Source organism: Poecilia reticulata, chromosome 7 (assembly GCF_904066995.2).
Source record: "Poecilia reticulata chromosome 7, P_reticulata-male-v2, whole genome shotgun sequence".
In the NCBI taxonomy this organism is placed as follows: Eukaryota; Metazoa; Chordata; class Actinopteri; order Cyprinodontiformes; family Poeciliidae; genus Poecilia; species Poecilia reticulata.
Window position 1 is genome coordinate 6670731 of NC_088836.1, and position 26094 is coordinate 6696824.

The 26094-nt window shown below is 44.3% G+C and overlaps 3 protein-coding genes across 4 annotated transcripts in view; all 3 read left to right on the top strand.

The window, feature by feature from the left end:
- The window catches only part of plch2a (phospholipase C, eta 2a), a 50331-nt gene extending 46530 nt beyond the window's left edge, over positions 1-3801 (top strand). Inside the window, exon 21 of the mRNA XM_081608698.1 lies at positions 681-3801. Coding sequence (XP_081464824.1) covers positions 681-1949 — 1269 coding nt within the window. The 3' untranslated portion in view covers positions 1950-3801. The remainder of the gene's footprint in view (positions 1-680) is intronic.
- On the top strand, positions 962-8922 carry LOC108166425 (1-phosphatidylinositol 4,5-bisphosphate phosphodiesterase eta-2-like). Of its 2 annotated transcripts, none has more exons than XM_081608695.1 (3): positions 962-1065; positions 3815-3843; positions 6100-8922. In XM_081608695.1, the coding sequence occupies exon 3, from the start codon at positions 6108-6110 to the stop codon at positions 7701-7703; it is 1596 nt and encodes a 531-aa protein (XP_081464821.1). In that variant the 5' UTR covers positions 962-1065; positions 3815-3843; positions 6100-6107; the 3' UTR covers positions 7704-8922. The 2 variants fall into 2 exon arrangements, with proteins under 2 accessions (XP_081464821.1, XP_081464822.1); XM_081608696.1 differs by having other exon boundaries at positions 981-1065; positions 3820-3843.
- A 2715-nt stretch (positions 8923-11637) lies between these two features.
- Positions 11638-21956, top strand: LOC103466963 (putative glutamate receptor). Its single transcript, XM_008412921.3, has 10 exons — positions 11638-11912; positions 12018-12090; positions 14147-14178; positions 15349-15528; positions 16712-16935; positions 19116-19213; positions 19921-20138; positions 20224-20443; positions 21212-21462; positions 21540-21956. The coding sequence occupies exons 2-10, from the start codon at positions 12030-12032 to the stop codon at positions 21636-21638; spliced, it is 1383 nt and encodes a 460-aa protein (XP_008411143.2). The 5' UTR covers positions 11638-11912; positions 12018-12029; the 3' UTR covers positions 21639-21956.
- Positions 21957-26094: the final 4138 nt, after the last annotated feature.

Here is a 26094-nt window from a genome sequence, read left to right on the forward strand (position 1 = left end):
TAATGTTTATTAGATTATCAACCTGCTCTTCCATGTGCTGGAAAGACACCTTCTACCTGATCCCACTAACACTCCTTTGTGTTTGCTCTGCTCAGTGGTAATCTTCATCTCCTACTGAGTTTCTCAAGCATTACCATCATTATCTAACTGTCTAAGTGTTCATACAGTGTGAACTGGCCCTAAACATGTAGCATGTGAAAGCATTTTCTAGTTCCCAGCCAAGTTCTTCGTGTTCTACAAACGGACAATGTTCAGCTGGAAAGTTAATCCAGACGTGCAATAATAAAGTTATCATAGTGAGAGTCAGAATATTTTACCTTCAAGGATACAGTTTTCCATTCAAATGTTAAGGTTTCTACATGTCAAAGACTGCTGATGAAGACCAGATTAACAGATAAATGGTTTGGGGGGGAAAAGGATATGTGGGATGATTTGAAACTTTTGCACAATGCTGTATGGTTGATCATTTACAGATGCTTCTTCTGTAAATGTGTGTGTGTGTGTGTGTGTGTGTGTGTGTGTGTGTGTGTGTGTGTGTGTGTGTGATATGTGCATGCATACTTACTGTGTTAAAATGGCTTGTGTAATTTTTTTTCTAACACAGATGAGTCCCTTCACATGTGGAAACATCAGCCTCTGTTTGATTCAGTGTTTTACACCACTTCCTGTTTCTTCCACAGGCCAGAGCAGCCGGTGGTATAAAGGGTCTGTTTCACAGAAACCCAAAGCAGGCTTCCCTGGACAGCCATGCTGTTGTGCATCCCGGCCGTAAGCACCCGTTCGGTGCCCACCTCCTGCGCCGCACCGCCAGCGCCCCCACCAGAGGCCAGCCCAAAGTTAAGAAGGGCTTCCCTGAGCTCGCCATCGACACCAAAGATTACAGCTCGGAGGGGGCAAGTGAGGAGCGGGAGTCTGAGGACAGAGACAAGGCATCTGCGGCCACATCTTACCAGTTCACTCCTTCACCACAGCATCATATCGGTGAATCGGTGGACCCCCACCAAGCCAAGGGCTCCTGGGACCGTCCTGACACGAACGGAGCTCTCCACCCAGAGGAGAGCAAAGGTAAGAGCTCACCTTTTGCTCAGCGCCGACCCATGAGTGAGCCTCTAAAGCGGGCCAGCCGTCTCCGCTTTCACGAGCCGCTGGACATGAAGCCAGGCGTGTTCGCTCGAGTGGCTCTCAGTAGCTCAGGTAGGGTGGGGATGTCCTCCAACTGCATTACCTGTGTGATTGGCTCCAAGGAGAGTCCAGAGGCCGAACGAAAGGTTGAGGAAACACAAAAAGGCAAGTCTGGAAAGACGGACGGGGACAGACGGGAGAGAAATGTTTGTTCAGACCCAGACAAGAGACAAGCTCAACAAGATGCAGTTACCAAGACAGCTGCTGCCCCTCCTGACTTACAGCAGCCTCTGTCCAAAGCCACTTCCTGTGTGGAAGCCCAGCTTCAGTGTCCTCCTCAGGCTGTCCTATGTACCGCCCCGTTCTCCAGGTCAAAGGCCAGACAGACTCTCGGTCCCCAACACCTCCGGCCTCATCCTCAAGCTCATCCCAGGAGCAGCCGGTCCTGCAGCGTTCCACGCAGGCGCTCCCCTAACGCCATTACACCAGCACCTTGCATGGCTCCAGACTGCAGGACCAGCCTATGCTGGCAGCAGACCACCCCCCCCAACTACGGGTCTGTCTGTGCCTCATCAACCATTCCATTAAAACCACTGACTGTGAGTGAAGCTCTGTTGCTCAGCGACAGCAGCAGCTGTGACAGTCTGAGCAGCTTGGAGTCGCCTCCCATGCTGCCTCCGCGCTCTATCCTCGACAGCCGCAAGAGGGCAGTAGGGACCCTGCAGCGCGAGATGAACGCCCTGTTTGCCCAGAAAATGGAAGAGTTGCACCATAAGTCTCCCATGTTTTTTACTGGTAAGATGAGCCTGAGGCCAACCTGGTGGTAGCCGTAGACGAGCTTCCATTAGAGACTTGGAGTCGATGTTTGGTAGTGGATGTAGGTCCAACCTTAGTCCTCTGTAGTGAGAAACCTTTTCACCCATTGTGTCCCTGATAGGACGGCGGTAAACATGAGTCCAGCGTAGTTGTAGTCACAGTACTCTGTTTTTCTTTATTCTACCATTTATGTTGAGTCAAATATTTTATTGAAACAGACTTCTAATGAGTAACTCGGTTTGTTTCTCTAAATATCCCCTTCCTAATATTACCAACATGCTCGACAGATGAGAACAGTGGTAAGTTTTTTGTAAACTGGGATTAGTTTGATGTCGTTGTCAAAGTGTTGCTCTCAGACATCTGTTTCACCAGCCAGCAGAGAACTGCAGCTCTTTAATTCTCAGGTCTGTGAACCCAGTGATTAGACGGCTCAGATTTTATTCACATTTTTTTCCCACTTTAAGAATGTTTCTTGAAAATATATTTTGTATGCTAAAGGCTTTATTCTCCCTTAAATTTCTACACATTTGGAAAAAGACACATCTGGGTTAAGCAGCAGAATCGAGTTTGCAGGTGTGAAAATTTTTTTCCTGCCAATACCAAGCAGTTTTTGGTGGAGGCAGTGTGATACTGTGGGACAGCATCTCCATGGCCTGTCTTTTTTGGAGCCAGTCTCAGATCAGATAAATTAAGATGAGATTCTCTGAGAGGGTGAAATGGCCTGGTGCCCACCCTGATCTCAGCTCCACTGAACATCTGTGTTCAGCATGAGCATTCTGCTCATCACTAAGCAACTACACCACATGTTTTGAAAGGCTGGACTGCTGTGTGATGAAGAGGACAGCAGAAGCTTGCGATAGAATTTGCTTCAATGAAAGCGACAGAGCGACAACAAAAAAGAGATTCACTGTTATGTTCTGATGCTGAAACTTTAGTAGTTTTAGTGCACAGTAGGAAGATGAAGATGGTTATTAGTTACTTTTCCTGCTGTACTACTGTATTTCTTTTTTAGGCCTACGTGTAGTAGACACTGGTATATTTCTGTATTTTTCCAGTATGTACTCATTTCATTAAAAGTTAAAAAATGAATCAATTTTCTGTGTAAATACCTCATGTTATAACATGGACACCTGCATCTTGGAAATCGATGCAGCCTGTATATGTACACTTATTTTTACTTTCAATGTTAGTAGGTTAAAGTCAGTAGGCATCAGTAATGTGGTCTAGTAGCTCAAACATTCACACTAGACCTTTATTTTTTTGTTGTTTTAATATAACAGTGGTTCACCTGCTGGATTGTATATTTTGGAAGTTTAATCATTCCGACCTGGTTCATTAATTGTAACGTTCCTGAGCCTCATGGTATATCCATGTTCTACTAAGCTGGAGTCCTGGAAGGTTTCCTGTGTGATGGGCTGAGCTCAGAGTCACGAGTTCCTGATGTTTCCTCTGCGTCCATGAAAAACCTCCTGCTCACATGATGGATTTCCTTGTTTTGCTGTTCTGTTTGGACCCAGCTGTTCCACCCTGATGCTCCCCCTCTTCCCCTCTGCCTGCTGGTAGATCATGTGATGGAGATATTTTGTATGCAAATGGCTCTTTTGGGGAAAGCAGAATGCGTTTAGAGTTGTTAGGTTCTGGCTTCACTGGAGTAGATCATAGTCATATGATGTTGGCAGATGTATGCTATAGTAAGCCTGTTCCAGACCCAGTTTCTGTGTAGAACATCATGATATTAGAGAGCAACATGTCCTGATGAGTTGCGTTCTGTCCTACAAGCTGCTGCTTGCCTGCTTCTCTTCCTCCTTCTCGTTGCAGTTTGGATAATTCCCTGTTTTCCTCTCTGTTCCTCTTTGCACGCTTTCTCTGTTCCTAGTGCAGAATTGAGGGGATGACCAGAGCCAGGTAAACTCACTACATGCATGCCAGCAGTACTGCAACACCTTCACTTCACTGTCCTTTCTGACACCAACCATCTTTTCTCCATCTGCCCTTTGCTCCTGGGGATGGGATTTGCTTATTTGGGGGGTGGGGGGAGTATAAAAAAAAGTCTTAAACAAGAATAAAAACAGAAGAATGTTTTCTAAAGAACGAGGACAATCAAACTAACCCAGAAGATTGATAGAGAAAACGGGAAACACCCTCCATAGATTTCTGTACAAAAGTGGCGAGGTGGGCTCACAGTGGGTGTTTTTCAGTAACTGGGTGGTCTTTAATGTCAACGGGGTGTAGAGTTCTTCCTCTCTTGCAAGCTTTAAGCTAATATGTAGACAGTTTTAACAAGTTAAAATCAGAATTTCTGTAGGTTTTCAACACTTACACCAATTCGTTTTCTTTTGCATCACTATTTCCATGAACAAAGCCATTGTGATCTAATTCATCCTTACTCTGTAATCCATCTAAAGGTGTGTGACACTGTTCTGAAAATGACCACACTGTGTGTCCATTTTCAGAATCATGGCTCAAATTATTGTCTGATTGAAGCTTGAACCTTCATGGCTTGTTAATGTCAGAATGATAGGTTTAATATCAGTGGTACATATAAAGCAACTGATATCCTGACTTGAAAATGGAGTTTTAAACATGCTTATGCTCTTCACTTCTAAAGTTAAAACAAGATCAGCTACTGAAATGGTTACAGTTGGCTCACCTTCGAATCACAATCTAAAAGCTCTTATTCTAACAGATTGGGAACAATTGGGAATTTGGCCACAAAGTGGTAATTTGCATAAAATCAGACAGGAATCATCCTGCAGCAGCTGAAGCACACTTCCCTGAACGCATCTTATAAAGTTTGGTTCAGGGAGGATTAGGGTGTGAACTCCTGATTTCCAGTGAGAAAAACTAAATGCTTCACTGTGGAGACACAGCTGTGGACATATTCAAGGAATTAGAATATGTTCTGATGAGGCTTGTTTGTTCAGATTAGAAGTACTTTTTATGCATAACCTTTAAGCAGGTATTCATTATACTTTTCATTAAATCCACATTTCTGTATTAATGTATTGGTGTATATTTATTATTATTATTATTATTATTATTATTATTATTATTGGTCAGACTTAATATTCTAACCTTAAATGTCATGTTTCCATTAGTTGTAAGAAGAAACTCATATAATTACCAGATATAAAGTCTATGTGAAATTAATCTGTTTCATTTAGTAAATTTCCTTATTGACTCCATGTTCTACACACCATTGCTCAAATTGAGATCCTCAGTGTGAAAAAGCTTGATTGACCAGCACAGAGTCCTGACCTCAACCTGACTGAACAACTTTGTAATTAATTGGTGCAAAAACTCAGAGCAAGGCCTTTTGGACATCAGTGTCTGACCCAAGAGGTGCGTTTCTGTATGAATGACCAAATGGTCCATCATATGTATTAAGTATCAAATGTTATTTAAGTGAGAGGGTTTGTGAAGGTGGATGACCGAATAAGCTTGATAATGTAGTGTATTAAAAACTAGCTAGCTTGTTTTAGATCCACCTGTTTGGCCCACTGATTACAGCCTTAAGTATTGATTCTGAAGTGAAACGCAGAATCAATCTGCTGCTTTTTCTGTTTCTTCTTTCAATGTCGTTGCTGGTTCATCTGCAGGAACCTGCCCAATAGACAAATTTGCAGGCTGTGACGAGGTCATGGAGACGACGCGGGAGTAGAAAAGATTCGTATGAAAGCGGCGTGGCGTGGCATGTCTGCTAGCACGCTGCCGGCTTCTGACGTGGTCTAAGGCTGAGCAGGCAGCTCGTGTTTACTGGAGGGAATCTGGACCGTGTGGTGATGCGTGGAGGGAACTTGGCAACGTCCTCACTGCCGTCACTCTGCAGGAGGTTTTCCAGATTAGCTCGAGTCCAGCTGTGTTCTGATGGGTTGTGTAGGCCGGAGAGCGAAGCGGGTCTTTCCTGCTGCATTTCCTCAGCTCTTAGTGTTGCATCTCAGCTCCTGACTGAGAGACATGGGGAAAACATGGCGTACTGTCATGGTTCTGCTGACGTTCCGTCTCCTGGTCGCATCCAAACACATGCAGACACGTAAATAAAACTGTGCTGTTAAGATTACATACCATTGCATTACACTGATGAAAGCTGACTGTGAACATTAAACTGAACAGGATCATGACTCCATGTGGTTACTGGTTTCTTTGCTGCTCTCTCCTCAGACTCTTCCATGGTGCAGGAATCAAGCTCCCCTCCTCGCATTCCTTCACTAAAAGGGGGAAATCCCAGTAGCAGCTGTCTGATCCGCTCTGCCTCCAGTCCAGAGCAGAGCCTGTCACCGCATCACTCCACTCCTACACCGCTGCATCCACCATCAGCTGTTCCTTCAGCCTCTACAGCCGGCAGTTCCCTGTATGGCGCAGCGCACAGCGCCACTAAAGTCAGCAGAGACGTTAAAGTCTCCACCTCTTTCCCTCCCAACAGTCCTGTAGAGATGGCTGAACCGTCTCTGTCCCCCCGAGTCGCCCGGGCAACCAGAGGCGCCTTGGAGGAGAAGATACCAGAACGGAGGAAAACCCCAGAAACTCTCGCTCCAGGAGAAAGAAAGCCTCATCAAAGAGCAGAGCCCCCAGGTGAAACACGGCCGCCGGGAAGCCTGGGGCCCCCGGCTGCTCAGCCTCCCCAGGCCAGGAGAGCTCTCTTCAGCTCCCCGCCACAACCTGTCCCAGTAAGACGGGCAAAGAGTGAAGGGCACGTTCTGGGGGAGGGAGCCAAGCCGGCCCAGTCGGCTGTACCAGAGGTCTGTACAGACGCCACCATGAACGACCGGCTCTGGAGCAAACTGGAGCCCGGCAGCCACCGGGACAGCATGTCCTCGTCCTCCAGCATCTCCTCCAACGATACGGTGATCGACCTGTCTCTACCTAACCTGGCCAGAAGGAGCCTGTGCGTTCTGCCCAGTCCCAGTAACGGCTGCGACGCCTCCTGGATGGACTGCCGCCGCGCCGCGCCGCCTCCCTGCGACACGGTGAGGGTCAGCAAGAGCAAATCCAACCCCAACCTTCAGCAAAAGAGCTGTCCCAAAGACGAGCTTAAGCCCCGACCACTGCAGCCAGCCCAGAACGGCGCAGACGAGTCACCTGGCAGACTGACCCAGAGAAGGCACACCTGGTGCCGGCTATACATGGAAGGACTCAAGCAGGCGTCGCCCAAAAGGCCGAGCGGCGCTGCAACCTCAGCTGAGTCCATGTCAAAGAGCCTCGGAGACCTGACCTCTGAGGACATCTCCTGCAACTTTGACAGCAAGTACCGCAGCATCAGCCGCAGCTTCATTGTACGGCCCAGCAGAGATGTTGTCCGTAAGGGCAGCGCTCCGAGGAGCCGGCCGCAGAGCGACCTGACGGAGCAGCTGCGCAGGCTGACCGACGTGGAGCCGCTGACTCCCTGTGACTTCATCCCGGAGGGCGGAGCCAGAGGCGTGGGGGGGCAGGAGGCCGAGGAGGCGCTGGTGAGACGGACCTCCTCCAGGAGCCAGAGCAGGGTCCGCTACATCGCCAACAGGGCCAAACAGGCCCAGGAAAGGAAGCGGCTGCAGGGTTTGCTCCAGGCCAGGAGTGCTAGCTTCAGCTTCACTGGGAGCACCGAGAGCACTGGCAGTGGAGTTGCTGGTCCCATGGAGGAGCGCGGGAACCCAGAGGGAGCGTGCTCCGTGGGCCAGAGTCCCTGCAGCAGCCTGGACCTGCTGAGTCAGCTGGAGCCCCCCTCCCATGTACAGCCCCCCATGACAGCTGACAGCACCCAACTGTTCTTCAGGCTGCAGCTCTGAGAACGGGCTGACTTGGAACTGATGGTGGGAGACGCAGCTAGAAACTTGTTTTGAATCCATTTCCTCCGAATTTTTTTTTTTTTTACACGTTATATCTGCCGGTTTCTCCCAGCAGACCGTCTCACCAAGCAGCAGAGCATCTGCTCCCGTCTCAGTTGAACTCAAACGACCATCACTAGTAGAAACCAGGAGGTGCTTTTCCACAGCAGGAACTGGGAGGCAGGGATGAGCCCCGCCCCTTTGCTCACCTTCCCATCAAGCTTACAAACTGAGGATGCAGATTCTGTAATGCTGTTCTCACCGGTCACACTGTCGCCCTGCAGAAGGTTCTGGTTGCCCCCCCACACACACACACACACACACCGTTCTCTTCACCATCCCCTTACCTGGTACAGTTTCTTCTACAGCAACAGGCTCTGCCCTGTGGAAGTTGGAAAATGGACTTTAGTGAAAAGTTTTTATATAATACATTAACTCATATTTGTGTTGAATCTGACCTGCTCTCATGTTTCTGTATTTTTTTAGACATGACCTCACAGTAGCAATAGATACTAGAGAATAGGATTTTAATACTTTTTTTAATTTGCTTGAACTTTTTAGATATAAATTAGGTTGTTTACGTGGAGGCATTACCAACCCATTATTATTAGCAATATTTTGAACATGATAGCATGTCATGAAGAAAAATGTACAGTTTGATGCTGACAGTTTTGTCTTTGCTGAAAAAGATGGACTGGTTTTTCAACGCAGGACTGAAAATGTCGAGTTTTTTTTTTTTTTTAAAGGACTAATTCTAGCCGTTCTGTTGTAACCGGACTTCGGTTACAACAGAACTGGAGTCCGGTTCTCTTCTGTTGACTGTAGTCTGTGGCATGTCCAGGCGCCGACACCCTGTTCTTTAACTGAGCCGCTTTGACCCGGCCCTTTATGTTGACCGCATGCCATTTTAAGCACACTACTGATTTCCTCCATTTTAACAATGTTTTTTATATGAAGATTTAAGATTTTAGCCGCTTTTCAGATCACCTCGTGTTGGGGAGCAGGGCATTGCGTCCGGATCCCTGTTTTCGTTTCTCCATGCTACTAAAGGAAGATGGGAATGATGTTGTTTGTTCCGTTTGCCCTGCCGTCCAAGTTCTTTGAGCAGAAGCTCTCAAGACAATATTGAGTTCAAACAATGTGTAATTATGACATGAATAAAACTCGGATAACACTGAAACGCTTCGCACCTCATTTGCTTCGTTTGTGTCTAATCTGTCAGAAGCTGCCTGAGTTCCAGAAAGCTGGAGGATTCATTAACGGAGCAGCTAAAGTGAGGCTGACGCAGACTGACATGAACCAGCCTCTGGCCTTGGTGTTGGCAGCTCCAATTATGTTCTCTGCTTGGGTCTTCGTTTAGCAGCCATCACTCCTCCCAGCCTCTGCAGCAGGAGGGGAGAAAGAAGAACAGACCCCCCACAGGAGCAAGGAATGCTCCAGAACAAAGAGACTGGGCGAAAAAAAGAACAAGTTCAACGGATCGTTAAGAGACGAAAAACATGTTTGTTGTAATTTCTTGCCTACCAAGAAAAGATCAGTCTTCCTCACTACGTTAAGACTTTTTAGAACATTACTTAAATTGGTTTGAGGATTTTTATTTTTATGTATATATATATTTTTTTTTAGAATAATCATGTTCAATTCTTGTTCCACAGGATGGAAAATCCAGATTGACATAAATCAATCCGGTTTATTTGTAAAGCCCATTTCAGGAAAACAGCAGTTCAAAGTGCTTTACATTGTGAAACTTCATAAAAACATCATATAGTTAACAGTTATAAAAACCAATAACAGACATTACATCGTGTCTAGTGCCATCATTAGAATCATCAATACACATGAAATATGTTGATCAATGTTCCATTTATTAAGGTTCAAAAGCAACTCTAAGGTCGTGTTTTGATCCTGATTTAAAGGAAGTCGGTGTTTTAGCTGTTTTGCAGTTTTCTAGAAGTTTGTCCCAGATTTGTGGTGCATAGAAGCTGAATGCTGCTTCTCTTCATTTGGTTCTGGGGTTGCAGAGCAGAACCAGGAGACCTGAGGGGTCTGGAAGGTTGGTACAACAGCAGATCTTTAATGTATTTTGGTGCCAAGCCGTTCAATGACTTATAAACAGTATTTTAAAGTTTATTCTCTGAGCTACTGGGAGCCACTGGAAGGATTTTAGAACTGGGGGAAATTTCTTTTAGGGAAGGACTGCTTTCCACATACTACATTGTGAAGATTCAGCAATTGACCATGTGAATGCTTGGAAAGATTGCATACAAATGAATGACAAATAATTACTAGATGATTTAAATTACTTCAAGTAGCTGATGAGGCTGAATGAAATGCCTGGTAAATTGTATTGCATATCCTCCACAATGTCCATGATTTTACCCTCTGGACTTCAGAGAACCAGAACAAACCACTGGTTGCCAGATCAGCTGTTGCCTTGTGTTGGTAGAGTATGTGAGATGATCAGAGCTTGGGAAATCTTTTTATAGCCTTATCCTGCTTTAAACTTCTCCCTGACCTGCCTGGTGTGTCTATTGGACTTTATGATGCTGTTTTCTCCCCGATGTTCACTTAACCAACCTCTGAGCAGCTGGATTGGTACTCAGATTAGATTACACACAGGTAGACTCTTTAGTCATTAGCGGTCATCAGGCAACTTCTGAAGGCAATTGGTTGCCCTCAGAGAAATTACTTTTGCACACACTCAATTTTGAACCATGTATAATTTTCTTTCTACTCCATAATTGCATACCACTTTGTGTTGGTCTTTCACATAAAATTTCAATGAAATATATTTATTGTAATGGAACATTATGGAAAAGGGGTATGGATATTTTTGTGAGCTACTGTATGTTCCTGTTATTCAATTATTGTCCTGCTTTGTTAAAAAAAAGACTAAGGAAGTTAATAAAAACAATGGAGGAAAAATCATTATAAATGAGCCTTGAAATCCGGACAGACTCCGCTCGGCCCCTCCTTGCTTTCTCAGGACACTGGTTTGTCACTCAGAGCTTCATCCATTGTCCAGTTGGTGGTGTGAAAAGCTGACGGCCACCTCCAGTGCGCTGTCGGACCCTGCCAGGCCTTCTTCAGATCCGTAGGACTTTGTGAAGCACGACATGCTTGTTTTAGAGCCACAGACTCTGCTCCTGCCAGCTCACAAGCACAAAAGACGGCTTCATTAGGATTCCAGGAAAACCACCGAGCCCCTCTTAAAGCCGTATTTATCTGGACAATTTGGCACGTCTCGGCCTCTCAACTGAAACCTCAAGGCCCCGTCTAGCACTTCAACCCTGACAGAATGTTTTTGTCCCGGAGTGAATGCACTTTCTGCTCTCAGGCTGAAACCACTGCCTGTTCTCAGAGGCTCTGAGCAAATAAATCAGTTTGTAAGCATAAGCTGTAGGACAGATTTGGTAGATTCTCTTCCAAAAAAAAAAAAAAAAAGAAGGACTTCGGCAGATAATGCAGCAAACTGTTAGACCTGGGGATGGAGAACTGGAAGGAAGCTGAACTTTTTAGGTTGGATTGTAATTTAGCCCAGTGAGTTGAAAGCTAGAGCAAGCTGTTCTCTTGACTTTCATTCAGTTGAAATGTTTGTTCAGGGGCTTTTCTGTGTTCAGTCTTGGCGATGAGGATGGGGGTGTTTTTTTTTTTATGTCTGTCCACCTTCCTCCATCTGCAGGTTTTGTTGCTCGACCAGGACCTATTGCAACACACTCCCTCTCCAGGAGTGGTGGGCTCCTGAACTTTCCAGCACCTCCCCTCCACACACACGCACGCACACACACACTCCCTGCCGACTTCAGACTGTGTTATGTAACCTTCCAAAGCCCACATGTAGTAACTGACATTTCAAACCTAATGATCCCAAAATGTGTGAGGCACAGACCGACACGCCAAGCCCTGTGAACAGGTGTTGAACTAGTTGACTGAAGACAAAAATATTCTGGTCAAACTGGTAACAGTCTGCCTGCACTCAAGTAGAACCTCATCTCTCTCAGACTCAGCTTCCCGCGGTCCTGGGTCTGATCTCCTCCCTCTTTGGACCCACCATATAAACCCCCAAACTGCTTTCTGCTGCGCCCAGTTCCTCCCACACGCCTCGGACAGGACCTGGAATTTCTCCTCATACAGAACTCCCCACTTTTCATCATCTCTGGCAGAAATTGGGTAAGAGGTCTCCTTTGTAGCTCCATGCAATGGCATTTAGCCACCAAAGTGGTTTTCATTAATTATTGTGAAACCCAGCCATAGTCATTATCCTTTTCTTTCCAGCTCTGTGGAAACATGAGAGCGGTTTTGGCTTTGGTTTGTGTGAGCGCCCTGACTGCATGGAGCCACACTGCAGGTGAGGAAAACCTCCACTTCTCACATCAGATCTGATGGGAAAAATATCTGTTAAGTGGGAGGGAAGGAGGTCGATTATTATCACCTAGGGTGGTTGGGATGGATGGGTTTTCTGTGTTGGGGAACATCATGTTCTTTTAAAAGTGAGGAACGTGGATGGATGAAAACCCGGTTTATCAGGGCAGAACGCCAAACCGTTCTGTTTACAGCTGAAATAAAACAGGCTCTGAGAAACTCCTCCCGTTTGGAGTCTGAGGAGGAATAACTAGTTACATTTACTCAAGTAACTGAAAAACAAAATGGACCCCTGTGGTGCATCTTCCCATTATGATGAGGAAATTCTTCTCTGACTGCCTTTACCTCACTGAATGATGAATAAAGATGTTTTAGCCATAAAAACAACATAACACACATTTACAATTTCTGTTAATGTTGCACTAGATAACGTTTGGAAAAATGTGTTTTTTTTTATTTACATATTTGTTGAATATAGGAATATATTTGTTAACTCACTGAGGCAGATTCTTTGAAAAATCCGCCTGCTCCCTGTGGTCCTACTGCCACCAACAGAAATACACCGCTCTGTCAGAATCAGCCAATCAGAGCCGGTAGGAGAGGAGGGTCTTAGCTCTGCCAATCATCCTTGTATATGTGCTGCTCAAGATTACTGGTTACAGTAAATATGTGCTTTATTATAAGTACACTGAAATAAACTAAAAGGGATGGTCAGCAGATATTTGGTCCTTGGAATATGCTACAATTATTTTAAGTCTGTTAATTGGCTCAAAAATAATCAACTTATGATTCCGTTTTTAATTATTTCTAATAAATATTTCTGCATTGAAATGCTTTGTAACTAAGCCTGTGATCCACTGATTTGCTGCCATCTAAGCAAACTGCAGAATTTTAGAACCTTAAAAAGTTTTAATTTCCTTCAAAATGCATTCCTTTAAATACATTTTTTTTATTATTTTAAATCTATTTACTTGTACCAATGCCACTCTATGCAATAAAAGCTTGAAGTAAACTCTCCCTTAACACCTGTCTTTCAGCTTGTGTTTTCTGCCTGGTAGTTTTCTCCCAGAGGCAGTGACATCACTTCTTCTTGCAGTCATGTTTCTGCACACTTGATGCCTGGATCTGTGCCAGCCTGCTCTGGCTGACCCACGAGGAAGGGTCACAAATCAATCTCAGCCTTTACCCCACTGGCTGTACCGGGCTGCTGGAGTCCCATCAAAGCACAGAGGGGGCAGCGTCCACTGTGGCAGAGTCCTATTTCTCACCAGTGGAGGGGCTGCTGCTGCCAAGCTGTGATGAATCAATTAACCCTAGGTGCAGGGGGGTCAGCGGCAGACAAGACCGGACTGGACCCGACCGGATGTCTCAGGCATCTCGGCAGATTTTCCGTCCTGCCATCCTCTCCGGAGGAGGCTGACGGAGTGTCACGGGCTTTGTGTGATCCAGCCAGGCCGGCTTTGTTACGGCATGCAGCTCTGAAAGGCCCGCTCCCCTGGCACCTCCGCTCCCGTCTCCGACCGACTCTGGCAGCACATGTTAGGTCCCGCTGGACACGCCGCATCGCCATTGGTCAGTTATGGCGAAGTGAAAACAACTAGGAGTGTCATGAGCGACAAAAACAAATGGCTGGGTTTGGGGCCTCCCCTCCTCATCCACTGCTCTGATTACACAGGGGCCCAAGAGGGATGGGTCCACAATTTGATCCCCTCACGGGAGGCCTGGTCAACCCCCTCATTGTACCTCTCAGCCCCTGCTCAGCATGGAGCTGCTTTCTGAAATCTACTGCAAAACAACCTCCAACAAAACCGCCATGGTCCAGCAGGGACCGCTTGGCTAATTTACCGCTGTGGCTTTGAGGAGAACACGACGCGGCTCAAAGTGACGATCTGCTTCATTAGCTCCGTAGAAGCTGCTACCCATCAGCCGAACAAGTGGCAACTCTAAATCCTTTCATTGTCTGCATATATTTATGTACAATCACATCACCATGCTTCTTCAGCACAACTCCGCCCTGTTACCATTTGTCTCTCTCGTTCCAGGTGCCAAGGAGTTATCCATCACCACTATAAAGGTATCCCTGCTCTCCACCTCTCATTGAGCGTGAATGACTAGAGGAGGCACAAAAGTTGCTTCTTTTAAAGTCAGGACTCGTTTCTGTCGAGAATAATTTGGGTTTATTATGTAAATTTATGTTGGTTATGTAAATATTTTGACTTTGCTCTCGAGGTCTCATTTCAAAATTCAAGCAAAAAGGTTTACGTTCACTGGGATTGCTACGTTTTTAAACGATTTAGGAAAGCCCAATGATGATGTCATAGCATTGTAAGTTTCCTATAGGTTAATTCTCAGTTGGAGACACATAGACAACGCCTCAAACACACTGTGGGATAAGATGAAAAGAAATCAGCCAATATATGAAGAGACGTATGGAGCCGTACCAGACGCCTGAAGGCTCCACATTCATCTGTTCAAACATTTATAAGCAAATGTAAACACCGTGGGGAATGTCCAGCTACAGTTTCAGTTTGGACAAAAACATGTTTTCCCAGCGATAAAACAGGAAATGCCTCTGGAATTTGGAACGTCTAATTGCAATTCAGGAAATGATCATCTGGAATATCTCCTAAGCCTAAAACTCCAGAATCAGTCTGAGGTTCACCATCAGTCCTGACCTCAAAGTCATGCATGACATTTTTCTGCAGTGTTTGTAATCTGATAGCGACTGAGCACAACAATCACACCTCAGATTTTAGAACTTGTAAACGCCATAATCAGGTTAAATAAACATGACCTCAAGCTTGGGGTGCATCCAACTACATCTTCACCAACAGGTTTGTACAACACCACACATTTAATGTGATTAAAACTTAACCCAGGTGCAGTTGAACATATTGCTATAAGCTATGTTGTTTTAGCATTATGTAGCTGAGTTATGCAGAGTCAAAGGCTCTATTCAAGACTTGAGAATCAGTTTTAAAAACTCAACTAGAAAAGCACCTCAGGTTGTAATTTTGAGTTGTAAAGTTCTACTTTGTTAAATGTTAAGGTTTGGGCACCTTAACATTTGCAGTGGATGCCTCAAATGTTCATATGTATAAAGATATACATGAATACATGACTCAGATGCACCTCTTATGGGCCTCTGAGCACATAAGAGGTGCTAATAGAACGTTCCATTCTCTTAGCAGCGTGTTATGACCTGCTTTTGATCCACCACATACAACTTGTTCCGTTTTCCCAGGATGACCCATACGCCATGAGCAGAGGCTCCCAGTTGGAGGGCTACTGCATTGACCTGGTCTCAGAGCTGTCCAAGAAGCTGGGTTTCAAGTACAACGTCCACCTGGTGAAGGACGGCAGGTATGGAGCCATGGACTCATCTGGGAACTGGAACGGCATGATCGGAGAAGTAATCAGAGGGGTAAGTTCATGATGTCAACATGATGGGAAAGCATGGAAGTCTTGGTTTTAATGTTTAATGAGGAAGGAATACATAGATAAAGATTAAAACACAGCAGGTGTTGAAACAACACTGCATGGGAACAACAACCCCCAGCTTTAACCTGTCCTCCTCCGCAGGGTTTCTAAGTCTAAACCAGGGGTTCCCCTCCTTCTTTTCAACTGGTCTTTGTAACTTGGTTTCACATCATCCATTGTATAAAACGTGTAGGCACCGAATGATTGTCAATGTTTCTGTGGGCTTTTGTGTGTTCAATTTGTTGGAATGATTCTTGGACAAGCAAATTTCAGTAGAGATAAGTAGTTGTGTAATCTGTTCTCATAACACAGTATTTTTCAGCTCAAAAGACAGAAGCATTTTTCTAATGTTTTTTGGGGGGGGTTAAATTTAAATATTTTGCATTGATAAATAATAGACTAAGTTGGGTAGGGGTTCAAACCAGTAACCCACTGCTTACAGGTTGAACTCACATGTCCTGAGTCACTCACTCTTAGTGATTTCTTCTCCAACCTGGTAACAATCAGCCCCATGTTCTGCGCTTCATTTCGTTCTGAGTCTGGACCCTTGACTGTTGAGAAACAATAGATTGCTGGAGGCGGGACTCTGTTGACATCTTAAATGTTACCCAATCTTTACATGATGTATGTAATGCGCCAGTTTGATGTAACCAGAAACGACCCCATTGGGGACTACAACTACAATATCGTTACCAGGAATAAAACGCTTTTAAACATTCCTCTTGCTCAAACTTTAACTACTTCATATTTGGAAGAGTGATTATGTTCACTTCCTCCAATGTGCGCCTATGACTGTAGTTTGGCAAACTAAAATTAGGAAGACTAAATAAATTTATAAAACAGTTTGGAAATTGACATTAATCGTTTACAACTCCTTCTGTTTGCTGATTGGTCAAGATGAACGGCAACCTGTGAACCCCAGAAATCCAGTTCAATGGGAGGAATCTGATTGAGGAGTTTCGTAGTAGACAATTTCACTCGATCCAGGCAACAATCAACTATTATTAGTATTAAAGTATGAAACATATGGTTAAATGTGGACCGAGAGAACCCGGGGAGCTTCGGCTGACATGATGCGCCTCCTGTCCAGATATTGTGACTCTCCTTGTTGCTGTAATCCGTACCAGGAGGCTGATCTGGCCGTGGCCCCGCTGACCGTCACTGCTGTCAGAGAACGCTTCGTGGACATGACCACGCCCTTCATCCAAACTGGACTCAGCTTCATCTTGCGTAAAAGCGCGGACTCTGAGGACCACTCCTTCAGCCTGCTGTCCCCGTTCTCCACAGAGATGTGGGTCGGGGTTCTCGTTGCTTTCCTGCTAACGGGACTCTGTGTGTTCTTGGTGGGCAGGTGAGTTCAACTCCAAAACATTTCTAATTTCAGCTTCAGAAATTGTTGAGGGTGCGGGGTGGTGGAGCGCACTCAGCATGTGGATAGGCTGCCGTCCTCAGTCACGTCTTCTCCTTCTCTCACATCTTCCATTTCTCGCCTATTAGCTGTACGATAAAAGTCACAGCCTAAAATCGAAACAAAAAATGCAGTGTTCATATAGATTCAAAAATACTCTGCATTATAATGAACAAAAATATTTCTGGTGAAGCTAAACTTTTCACGAACAAGTGGGAATGTTTTACTGTATACCGCTATTTTAATACTTCAAGCACATAATGAATTACTGAAAACATTAATAAGCATTAATACCCAAACAATAGAAACTGTTGTACTAACTCGGAGTGCAACATCTACACACTTCCTAATCTCCTCTTGGGGATCCGGCCAGTCAGGGTCAAGGAATGTGAATGCCACTTATGGATTGGTTACTTTGCAAACACCAGCCTGTCGTTTGTCTTGGTATTTCAACTTCCTGAGCTGGATTTTCTGTTAAATATTTCAGGCATGAAAAAAACAAAAAATCTGTGAACAGGCCAATTAGAGTTATGTTCCACAGACACATCTGGGAGGGGTCTACTGCCCGGTTGTACCAGACACTCATTATATAATTGATTATTTAAAGTTACAAAACAAATTTAAAAAATAATAAACAGCAGTTATTTATACAATAACATTAGAATCCAAGTAAATACAGTCTGAACAAAAAAAGGAGTGAAAAATCGCCATGTTTCCTTGTGATGCAATTTACTGAATTTTTGTATCATTCCTAGCCAAAAATAAAAGCACGCCAATTGATACTTCTAACGTCACCTTAACCAATCAATGTAAAAGGCGATTTGGAGACATTTAAATACACATAACTGTAACATAGAGTTTGTTCTATTTAGCTTAAAAAGAGGCAGAACCTCATTGCTCTTGTGTTTGAAGGTTGTTTTACTGCAACCTCCCTAAAATCCACAGACAATCAGAATGACCACCACCCAGTGGCACTTACACCTGTCATCATGCAGTGTTTTAAGAAGTGGTGCAGAATCATACATTCAGCAGCAGAACTGGGCTTACAGAGCGAACAGATTCAGCCGCTCTGAGTGACCAGTGCAGCAGCGAGCTACGCCAGACTGCTGCTTATAGACCACAGCTCAGCATTCAGCACCAAGCTCACACAAGTTAGCTGACAGAACTGGGACTTCCGGTCTCCACCCACCGCTGGACCCAGATAACACCGCTGTGGTCCGAATAATCAGGGGGAGGGAGGGATGGCATATGGAAGAGAGGTGAAGCAGCGTTTTGAGGAGAAAGTCACTAATCTGCCTTGAAGCATCAGCAAAACAAAGCAGCTGAGTGTTGACTTCAGGGAGAGGAAAACAGAAAGACATAACCTGGAGAGCAAACAACCAAACAGCTGCAGAGGAAGGCAGAGCAGACACTGTATTTTCTGAGGTTAATCAGAGAAAAAAAACGTATCTTCCTCTTCTCCAAATGCTCCATCAGGAGGGTGATGGACTGTATGTGTGAGTGATTCAGCAGCTGCTCGGCATCAGATAGGAAAGCCTATCAGGTCTGACCCTCCTGCCACCTCCCCCCACTTCACCAAAACCATCAGTATCTGCAACAAGGTGCAGTTCACCCAGAAAACACTCTGGTCTAGAGATAGCGGGTGGTTAAAACACACAACCTGTTTGAGTGTGCTGGCTGTACACAACATAAACAAAGAAATGACTTTTTAAAAATATCTCACTTCAGAATGTAAGACTTAAGCAGAAGACAAACATAATTTGAGAAAAAGACAAATCAGCGAGTATTCAGCTATCTGAATTCAGCTCCCTCCATCCATCCATCCATCCATCCATCCATCCATCCATCCATCCATCCATCCATCCATCCATCCATCCATCCATCCATCCATCCGTCCGTCCGTCCGTCCGTCCGTCCGTCCGTCCTGTCTGTCTGTTCATTTATTCATTGTTGTCTACTTATCCGAGTAGAACCAAAATATAAATTCACACATGCAAATTTCAGCAATGTGGAAGAAACATTTCCCTGTAACTTAATGGATTTAAAACAGGAATGTAGTTGTTTCATGAATATAAACGGTTTAGACCCTGTAACCACACCGCCCATCATGTTTCCCCTCTCAGGATCAGCCCCATGGAATGGGCCGACCCAGAAGCAGACGAGCACAGTTTTACTCTGCTGCACAGTTTCTGGTACATCACAGGAGCGCTGACCCTGCAAGGTAACAATGGACACAGGTGCAGCCACGCCGTCTGCTGGCTGTCTTTTAAGTCACATCTTTCTCAAAATCAATGTGATGCCTTGATAAAAAAAAATAAAAAAAAAAACATCTTCAGATCCTGACATCTTACCATGACAGATTGTTTTCAGTAAAACAAACTCTATCTCTTTAACATCCCTTTGGGGTCCTTACAGATATTATCAACACAAGTTTTATTTTATTTTTTTTAAGGAATGTAAGAAAATTTGTACCAGTCAGTTTTAAAACATAACTTCTATCGGATCTTACATAGAGACTCATGGAAAAAAGTTGTGCTTTGTTTGTTCGTATCCAGTAGGTTTAACTATTACTGCACAGCTTTAGACCTCGGAAGGTTCTGTTTTATCTCTCGTCTCTCTTTCCTCTGCTCTGTTCGCCACAAAACTAAAAGTGACGTTTTCTCATCTTTCATAAAACACGTGTTGGCAGCCAGACTGCTCTGCTCTGATGGGCCAAGAACTCTTCCTGTGCACCAGTTCTCATGTTTGTTAGAGGGGGAGTTTAACTCTTCCTTTCCTCTGGCTGCCTGCCTGTGTGCCATTAGAGCCAGTGGTGCTGTAATGTCAAGCAGATTTAGAAAAACGCAACAAATCCCATGATCAACGTAAACCTTTTTGAGCTCTAAGTGTTCCTGCTTTCAGAAGCTGATCCCGTCTTTGTCCTCTCAGGAGCCGGCCCTCACCCTAAAGCTCTGTCTGGGCGTGTCGTCGGCGCCATCTGGTGGATATTTGCAGTGCTGCTGCTCGCCTGCTACTTTGTCAACTTCAACTCGGTGTTGCACAAGAAGAGCAAGCACATCTCCATCACCAGCTTCGAGGAGCTGGCCAACCAGGATGTGATCGACTATGGAACAGTGGAGAACGGCTCCACCATGCTCTTCTTCAAGGCACAGAGAACCCCCGGCGTCCGCCAGCGGATACGACGCCTTTAACTGGCTGACCGTATGAAATGACTTGTTTTTATTTCCCCAGAATTCCAACAACCCCGTGTACCGCCGCATCTACCAGCACATGGAGCGCAAAAAGAGCTGCGTGTCCTCCATGCAGGAGGGGGTCCGCCGGGCCCAGGAGGGGCGCTTCGCCTTCATCGGGGAAGCTGTGTCCCTGGACTTGGCCGTGGCTTGGTACTGTAGGCTGACCCGGGCCCAGGAGGTCATCTCCATGAGGTCATACAGCATCGCTGCGCCTCGGGGTAAGACATCCGCATCTGTCAGCATCACATGTTACTGCTGCTTCCTCCACACTGCTGAGTGAAGAACAGAAAGCTTGTTTTTTAATAATCAGGCACATCTGCACGGACAGGTCCTGTTCCATCACATTACACATCGAATTAGATGAAGCCATAATTAATGTTGATTTTAATATGCATGTGGCAGGCTGTTATTGTTAGCTGAGGTGAGTAAGTAAACTCCATAACAGAGTAACTTGTTATGGTAAAAGTTACAGCAGGTTTGAGTGTGAAATAAACTTACTCAAATGAAATGAGAGTGACTTCAAATACTTTTAGAAATAAATATAAAAAAATCTATCATTAAAACTATCATTTTTAGATTAATCAAATCAGTTCCTAATTAAATAATCTCCTCCACAATCATAAAAGCTTCGGTTCCAGTTGGGAGCTGTGCTGCAGGAATTACAGTTTGTTTTTCAGGCCGGTACAGAAAACCTTCCACTGGACGACTTTCACAGAACATTTTATATATACAGCAACTTTTACACTACGAGTCACATTGGCTACTTCACACCACATTGTAATCATCTTCAGTTTATCTTTGCAGACAAGCCTTCATAACGTTTTAATTATGCTGAAATGAAAAACTGAATCTAACTGGAAGCAGCTGTTTTGGGATGGACTGGCGATCGGCCCGGAGCGTACCTGACCTTTCACCCGGCGATGACATCTGGAGACGGGCGCCAGCTCTTCTTGCCTCCTCTCATTCCTCCTTTCTTACCCCACTAGGTTCTCCGCTGGTGAAGAACCTGACCATCGCCATCCTCCAGCTTAGCGAGTCAGGGGAGTTAACACACCTGCGGGAGAAGTGGTGGGCCAGCAGCTGCTTGGGCTCTGACGAGACGCATTCATCGGATGCGCTGAAGCCCTACGACCTGCGCGGCCTCTTCCTGCTGCTTGGACTGGGCCTGGGTGTGGGGCTGCTGCTGGCCCTTCTCGAGCTCCTGTCCAGGGCCCGCAGCCGAGCCAAGGATGGCAAGGTAGGCAGAGAGACTCAGGCGGCGGAGTCGGGTCACGTTGTGTTCTTGTTCTTTACGGCTCCTCTGCTGTTTCCCAGAAATCCTGCTGCTCGGTGCTGTCGTCTGAGCTTCACCAGCGCTTTGGGAGCGGAGGAGAGGGAGCAGAGCAGGAGAGCTCTGATAAGAGCAAAGCATGAAGCAAATGTTCACGCTAGCTGAAATAAAAGCGTTACAGACAGAAAGAAGCTGACTGTTCCTGTTAGCTTTCGTTTTCTCTGTAGTAACACTCCTGTATGTTTTTACTTAATGCTTTTTGTATTTTTGTAGAAAACTCTGAGCTCAATGTAATGAGGTGACCTGAAGGAGAGAGTTACTCTGAGTACTAAGCTCTCTGAGTTAGTTGTTTTTTTTAGTTTACACATCAGTTCTTCTCTCCTAACACACTGCAGATCAGTGTTTCATATTAACACTGTTGTTTTACCTTGGACTGTTCAAATAAACTTTCCAACATTCCAGTTTCTCTCCTTCTTTAAAATGTGCAGAGTTATTGGTCACTATAACATGGAAAACCATTCCTGATTCAGTTGAACTATACACTATGAACTATATAGTCGCCCGAAATGTCTCGCTGGAGATGGGCACCAGTACCCCTCCCAGGGACAAGGGTGTAACCAAATGGATGGACACATAAACCAGCTCAAGAGACTCGGTCGCATACAGACTGAAAGAGTTGGTGGGAATCAAAATGCTAAAGACCAACACAAAGAATTAGAGTAACCTGAGGAGTATAATGTCGTCTATAAGCGCTGATCCCTGCAGCAGGTTGAGATGCTGCCCATCTCCAGCAGTCATTAGACAAGAGGTGGATTGGACACACACTTCTAAAGAGAGACCTGAGAAACCAACTAACTTAACATAAATGTTCATGGACAGTGGTGAGCGAAAGCTATAGAAACCTAACATGAACAAAAATAGAAAAAAACCTGCTAATTCCTTGCAGAACATAATGGACTGTTATCCTTTTTTTAATTTAAATGTTTTGACTTTTGGTATTTCAGGAAATAAAATACACATGAAAAAAACAATTTAGGCCACTTTAATGTGACAGTAACTTGCGTTTGTACGACCTTCAACCATTGGATTTTATTGTATTACGTTTTTAACATGTCCTGTCCCGCATTGTTGTTGTCTGAGTGCCAAGATAAAACCCAACAGATTTACTTTTACAAGTGAAATGTTACGACTTAATGCTCCACTAAAATTTCATTAGAAATTGCTTTGGGTTCAAATGTAATGGAGAAGGGGACGAAAAAGATAGGAGGCAAGAAAGGGAGAAAAAAGGAGAAAAAGGTTAAAAGGGAATGGAGATGTGAGTGGAGGAGAGAAAGCAGACTATACAGAGCAACACCATGTCTCCAGCAGGTTCTGCAGTGTGTCGTCTGCTTCTACACCTGCAGAAAGAAACGCAAACAGAACCGAGAAACTATAGAGACACATGTACATATAGATAATATCACTGAAAATTACATGGTATATGTTAATACAAGATGTAAAGAGTGGCAACCACAGCCCAACAGAGTTTATCTGAACATTCCTGAATCTGTGTGATGGCATGTGAATGTGGTCTTATATCTAATACAGCATAAGGACCGAGGAACAAACCCTGAGCCCCAGAAGAAAAAGTGCTGTTTGGGTTAAGCTGTGGAAATAAATGAAAAAGGACTGTGGACAATAGGAGAAGGTTTTCCTGCTTTCATACCCCACAGCCAAATGGTAATCATGCAGATGGCTATTACCATTGTAAATGGTAGTGGAAGACCACTTGGGGGCGCTGTAGGATTGCTGTAACTTGTGTTTAGTGATGGGTTCATGTTGGAGCAAAGAACTGGAAGGGAAATCTCAGCACCCCGAGCTTCATTTTCACATCCTGAAGGGTTTTTTTCCCTGACATTTTGTAAAATATAAAAGGATTCTCTTTGCCACATGGAGTGATGATATAATTTAGAAATCATAAAAGTTGATGGATTCAATGTAGCACAATCAGTATGAGAACGTTGTTCAATTTAAAATCTGTTCTGAACTTCTTTTTATTTCTTTCCATCAGTATTGCGGGATTTATAAATTATTCCTAAACATTTCCAATGCTTGGAGGAAACAGATGAGCTCATCTCCAAAACGCATAAAATTCTACTTAGTCTTTTTCAAGTTCACAATACGCACCAAAGCCACAGCCAAAGTCACTTTAGGTTCAATTCTTATTTCATCTAATGTGTGTCAAAACCTGTCTTTGAACAGGCATCCTGGCACGTTCATCGATGCACACATTGATCCCTGAGGGAAATTTTGAGAGACCAAATATTCTACCGGAGCCATGTTTAGACTGTGGGAGGAGGCTGGAGACCCTGGAGGGAATCCATGCATGCACAGGCAAAACATGCAAACTCCATGCTGCAGGATCTCTGGCTGCAATTCAAGCTCAGGACTTTGTTGCTTACAGGCCAACAGAACTGACAACCATCATGCAGCATTTTTTGCATTTTGCTGTTATGATGCAAAGTTTTTCCAGGTAACACTTTATTTGAAGGGGTGTGCATAAGACTGACATACAATGTCATAAACATGACATAACACCTGTCATGAACATGAAGGAGTCTTTATGAATGTTTATGACAGTTGTCATGAAGTGTCATTTAATAAATAATGACACTTTTAATGTAAAATTGCTCTAAATGTTGCATTAAAAGTCCATTAAAAGTGCTAACTTTGCATGATTTTGTAAATAATAGCAATTTAATGCAAAGTTGGCACTTTTAATGGACTTTCAATGTAACTTTTAGAGCAATTTTACATTAAACGTGTCATTATTTACCGAATGACAGTTCATGACAACTGTCATAAACATTCATAAAGACTTCTTCATGTTTATGACAGTGTCATGTCAGTCTCATGCACACCCATTTAAATAAAGTTTTACCTTTTTCTGTTACTTATTTTAACACAGTGAAAGGAAGCCATTCAGAAACAGTTTCTTTTTCTAACATGTCCTGTTCAAGCCAACCCACATATGATGATATGGTGTTACAGTCTTTAACTGTTGGTATTTTACAATTTAAAAGATGTCTTTTCTTACAGTGCAAATGTGTCTACAAATATGGGGGGGAAAAAAACATTAAAATACAGATAAATAGAGTTTCTTCTTTCAGTTTCTGTTTTTATTTGTAGCCAGAAAGCTCACTGAAAGCTTGACAGCAACATTCCTCTGCCTCTAGTGAGTCGCTACAGTAAATACGATTAGGGTAATAGTTTTAAAAAAAAGAAAAAAACTGTGACTCTGTGAAATGACCTGCGCTTGAACCTGCTAATCAGCTTCAGGACTCATTGATTTAGTGTCGGCAGGAGAAGCCGCCAGCAGAGACGCGCAGAAGTGGAGAGAAAGGAGTTGTATTGATTTTATAGCAGGCAGCTCCTGTCAGCTGCAGTGAGGCGGCACATCCACAGCCTTCAGTCACACGGCGCGGCAGACAGGGGAAGAGTCGAAGCAGATTTAGCTGCAAATCCCCTCGATTTCCTTCCCAAAACCTCCCGGTTCCCCGTCCCTTCCCACTGAGCAGCACATTGAGATAGAACAGAAGCTCACTGATGTGATTGAAGAGTGATGTGAGAACGTGGATGAGGTGGATTGTATATGGGTGAATATAACTCTGACAGACATGTTATCAATTTAAGGTAAGATTTGAAGATTAAAAGAATGTCGGTCCAGCTGATAACGCTGATAAATAAAGGATATGGCATATGGATCTTTCTCTCTCAAAGAAAAAGCTTATGTCTGCTGAAATGTCAAAGGTCAGGTCGTCCTCTCAGCCAGCTGCTTACAGCTTTAACACCAGACAGGACCTCAGGGCCTCTGAAGCCTTCAGAGACGCCTCAGTACTGGGAGTTTATGAAATTTCAGTCTAATTTCTACATATTAATTACTTTAGAAATACAACCTTGAAGTTCTTTTTAAAGGGGATTTTTGTATTTCCCATCCACACAGTGACACTTTATAGCACAACCAAAGACTGCTACCTTCTGTTATTATAGAAATGTTTTAAAATTAACTAATTTTAAATTGAGGTCTGTTTCTCCATGAAGCTCTTTCCAACACTCAGCACTTATATATATATATATATATATATATATATATATATATATATATATATATGGTCTGACTCGGCCTTCAACATTGTTCTAAGGAGCTTTGCTCTGAGGTTAGGTTAGGTTTGTATAATAATCTCAGCAGACCAGTGATGGGTTGGTCACAAACGTTCCAGCTTTCAGAGCCGGCTCTTTGAAGTGAACAACGGGAGCCTGCTCCTCACTGAGAGTCGGTTTTCATTATAAAGGAAGGCTGCAAACACAGCAGTGGAGAGAGCACACCATCCGAGAGGTGGAGGGCGAGACACCAGGTAATGGGAGAAAGAGAGAGACAGACGACTCTCTAGTAGCCTGGTCGTTGCATTCTGCCACTATTCCACTTGATTCAAATCTCAGTAACAGCACAGTCGGGGTTTTTCCCCCTTCACTTGGATTTTCTGTGGTAGAATTTCCTTTGAGCCAATCAGCCAACAGAAGAAGGAGAAGCTGTGATCGATGAAATCAGTTTTCTGCACC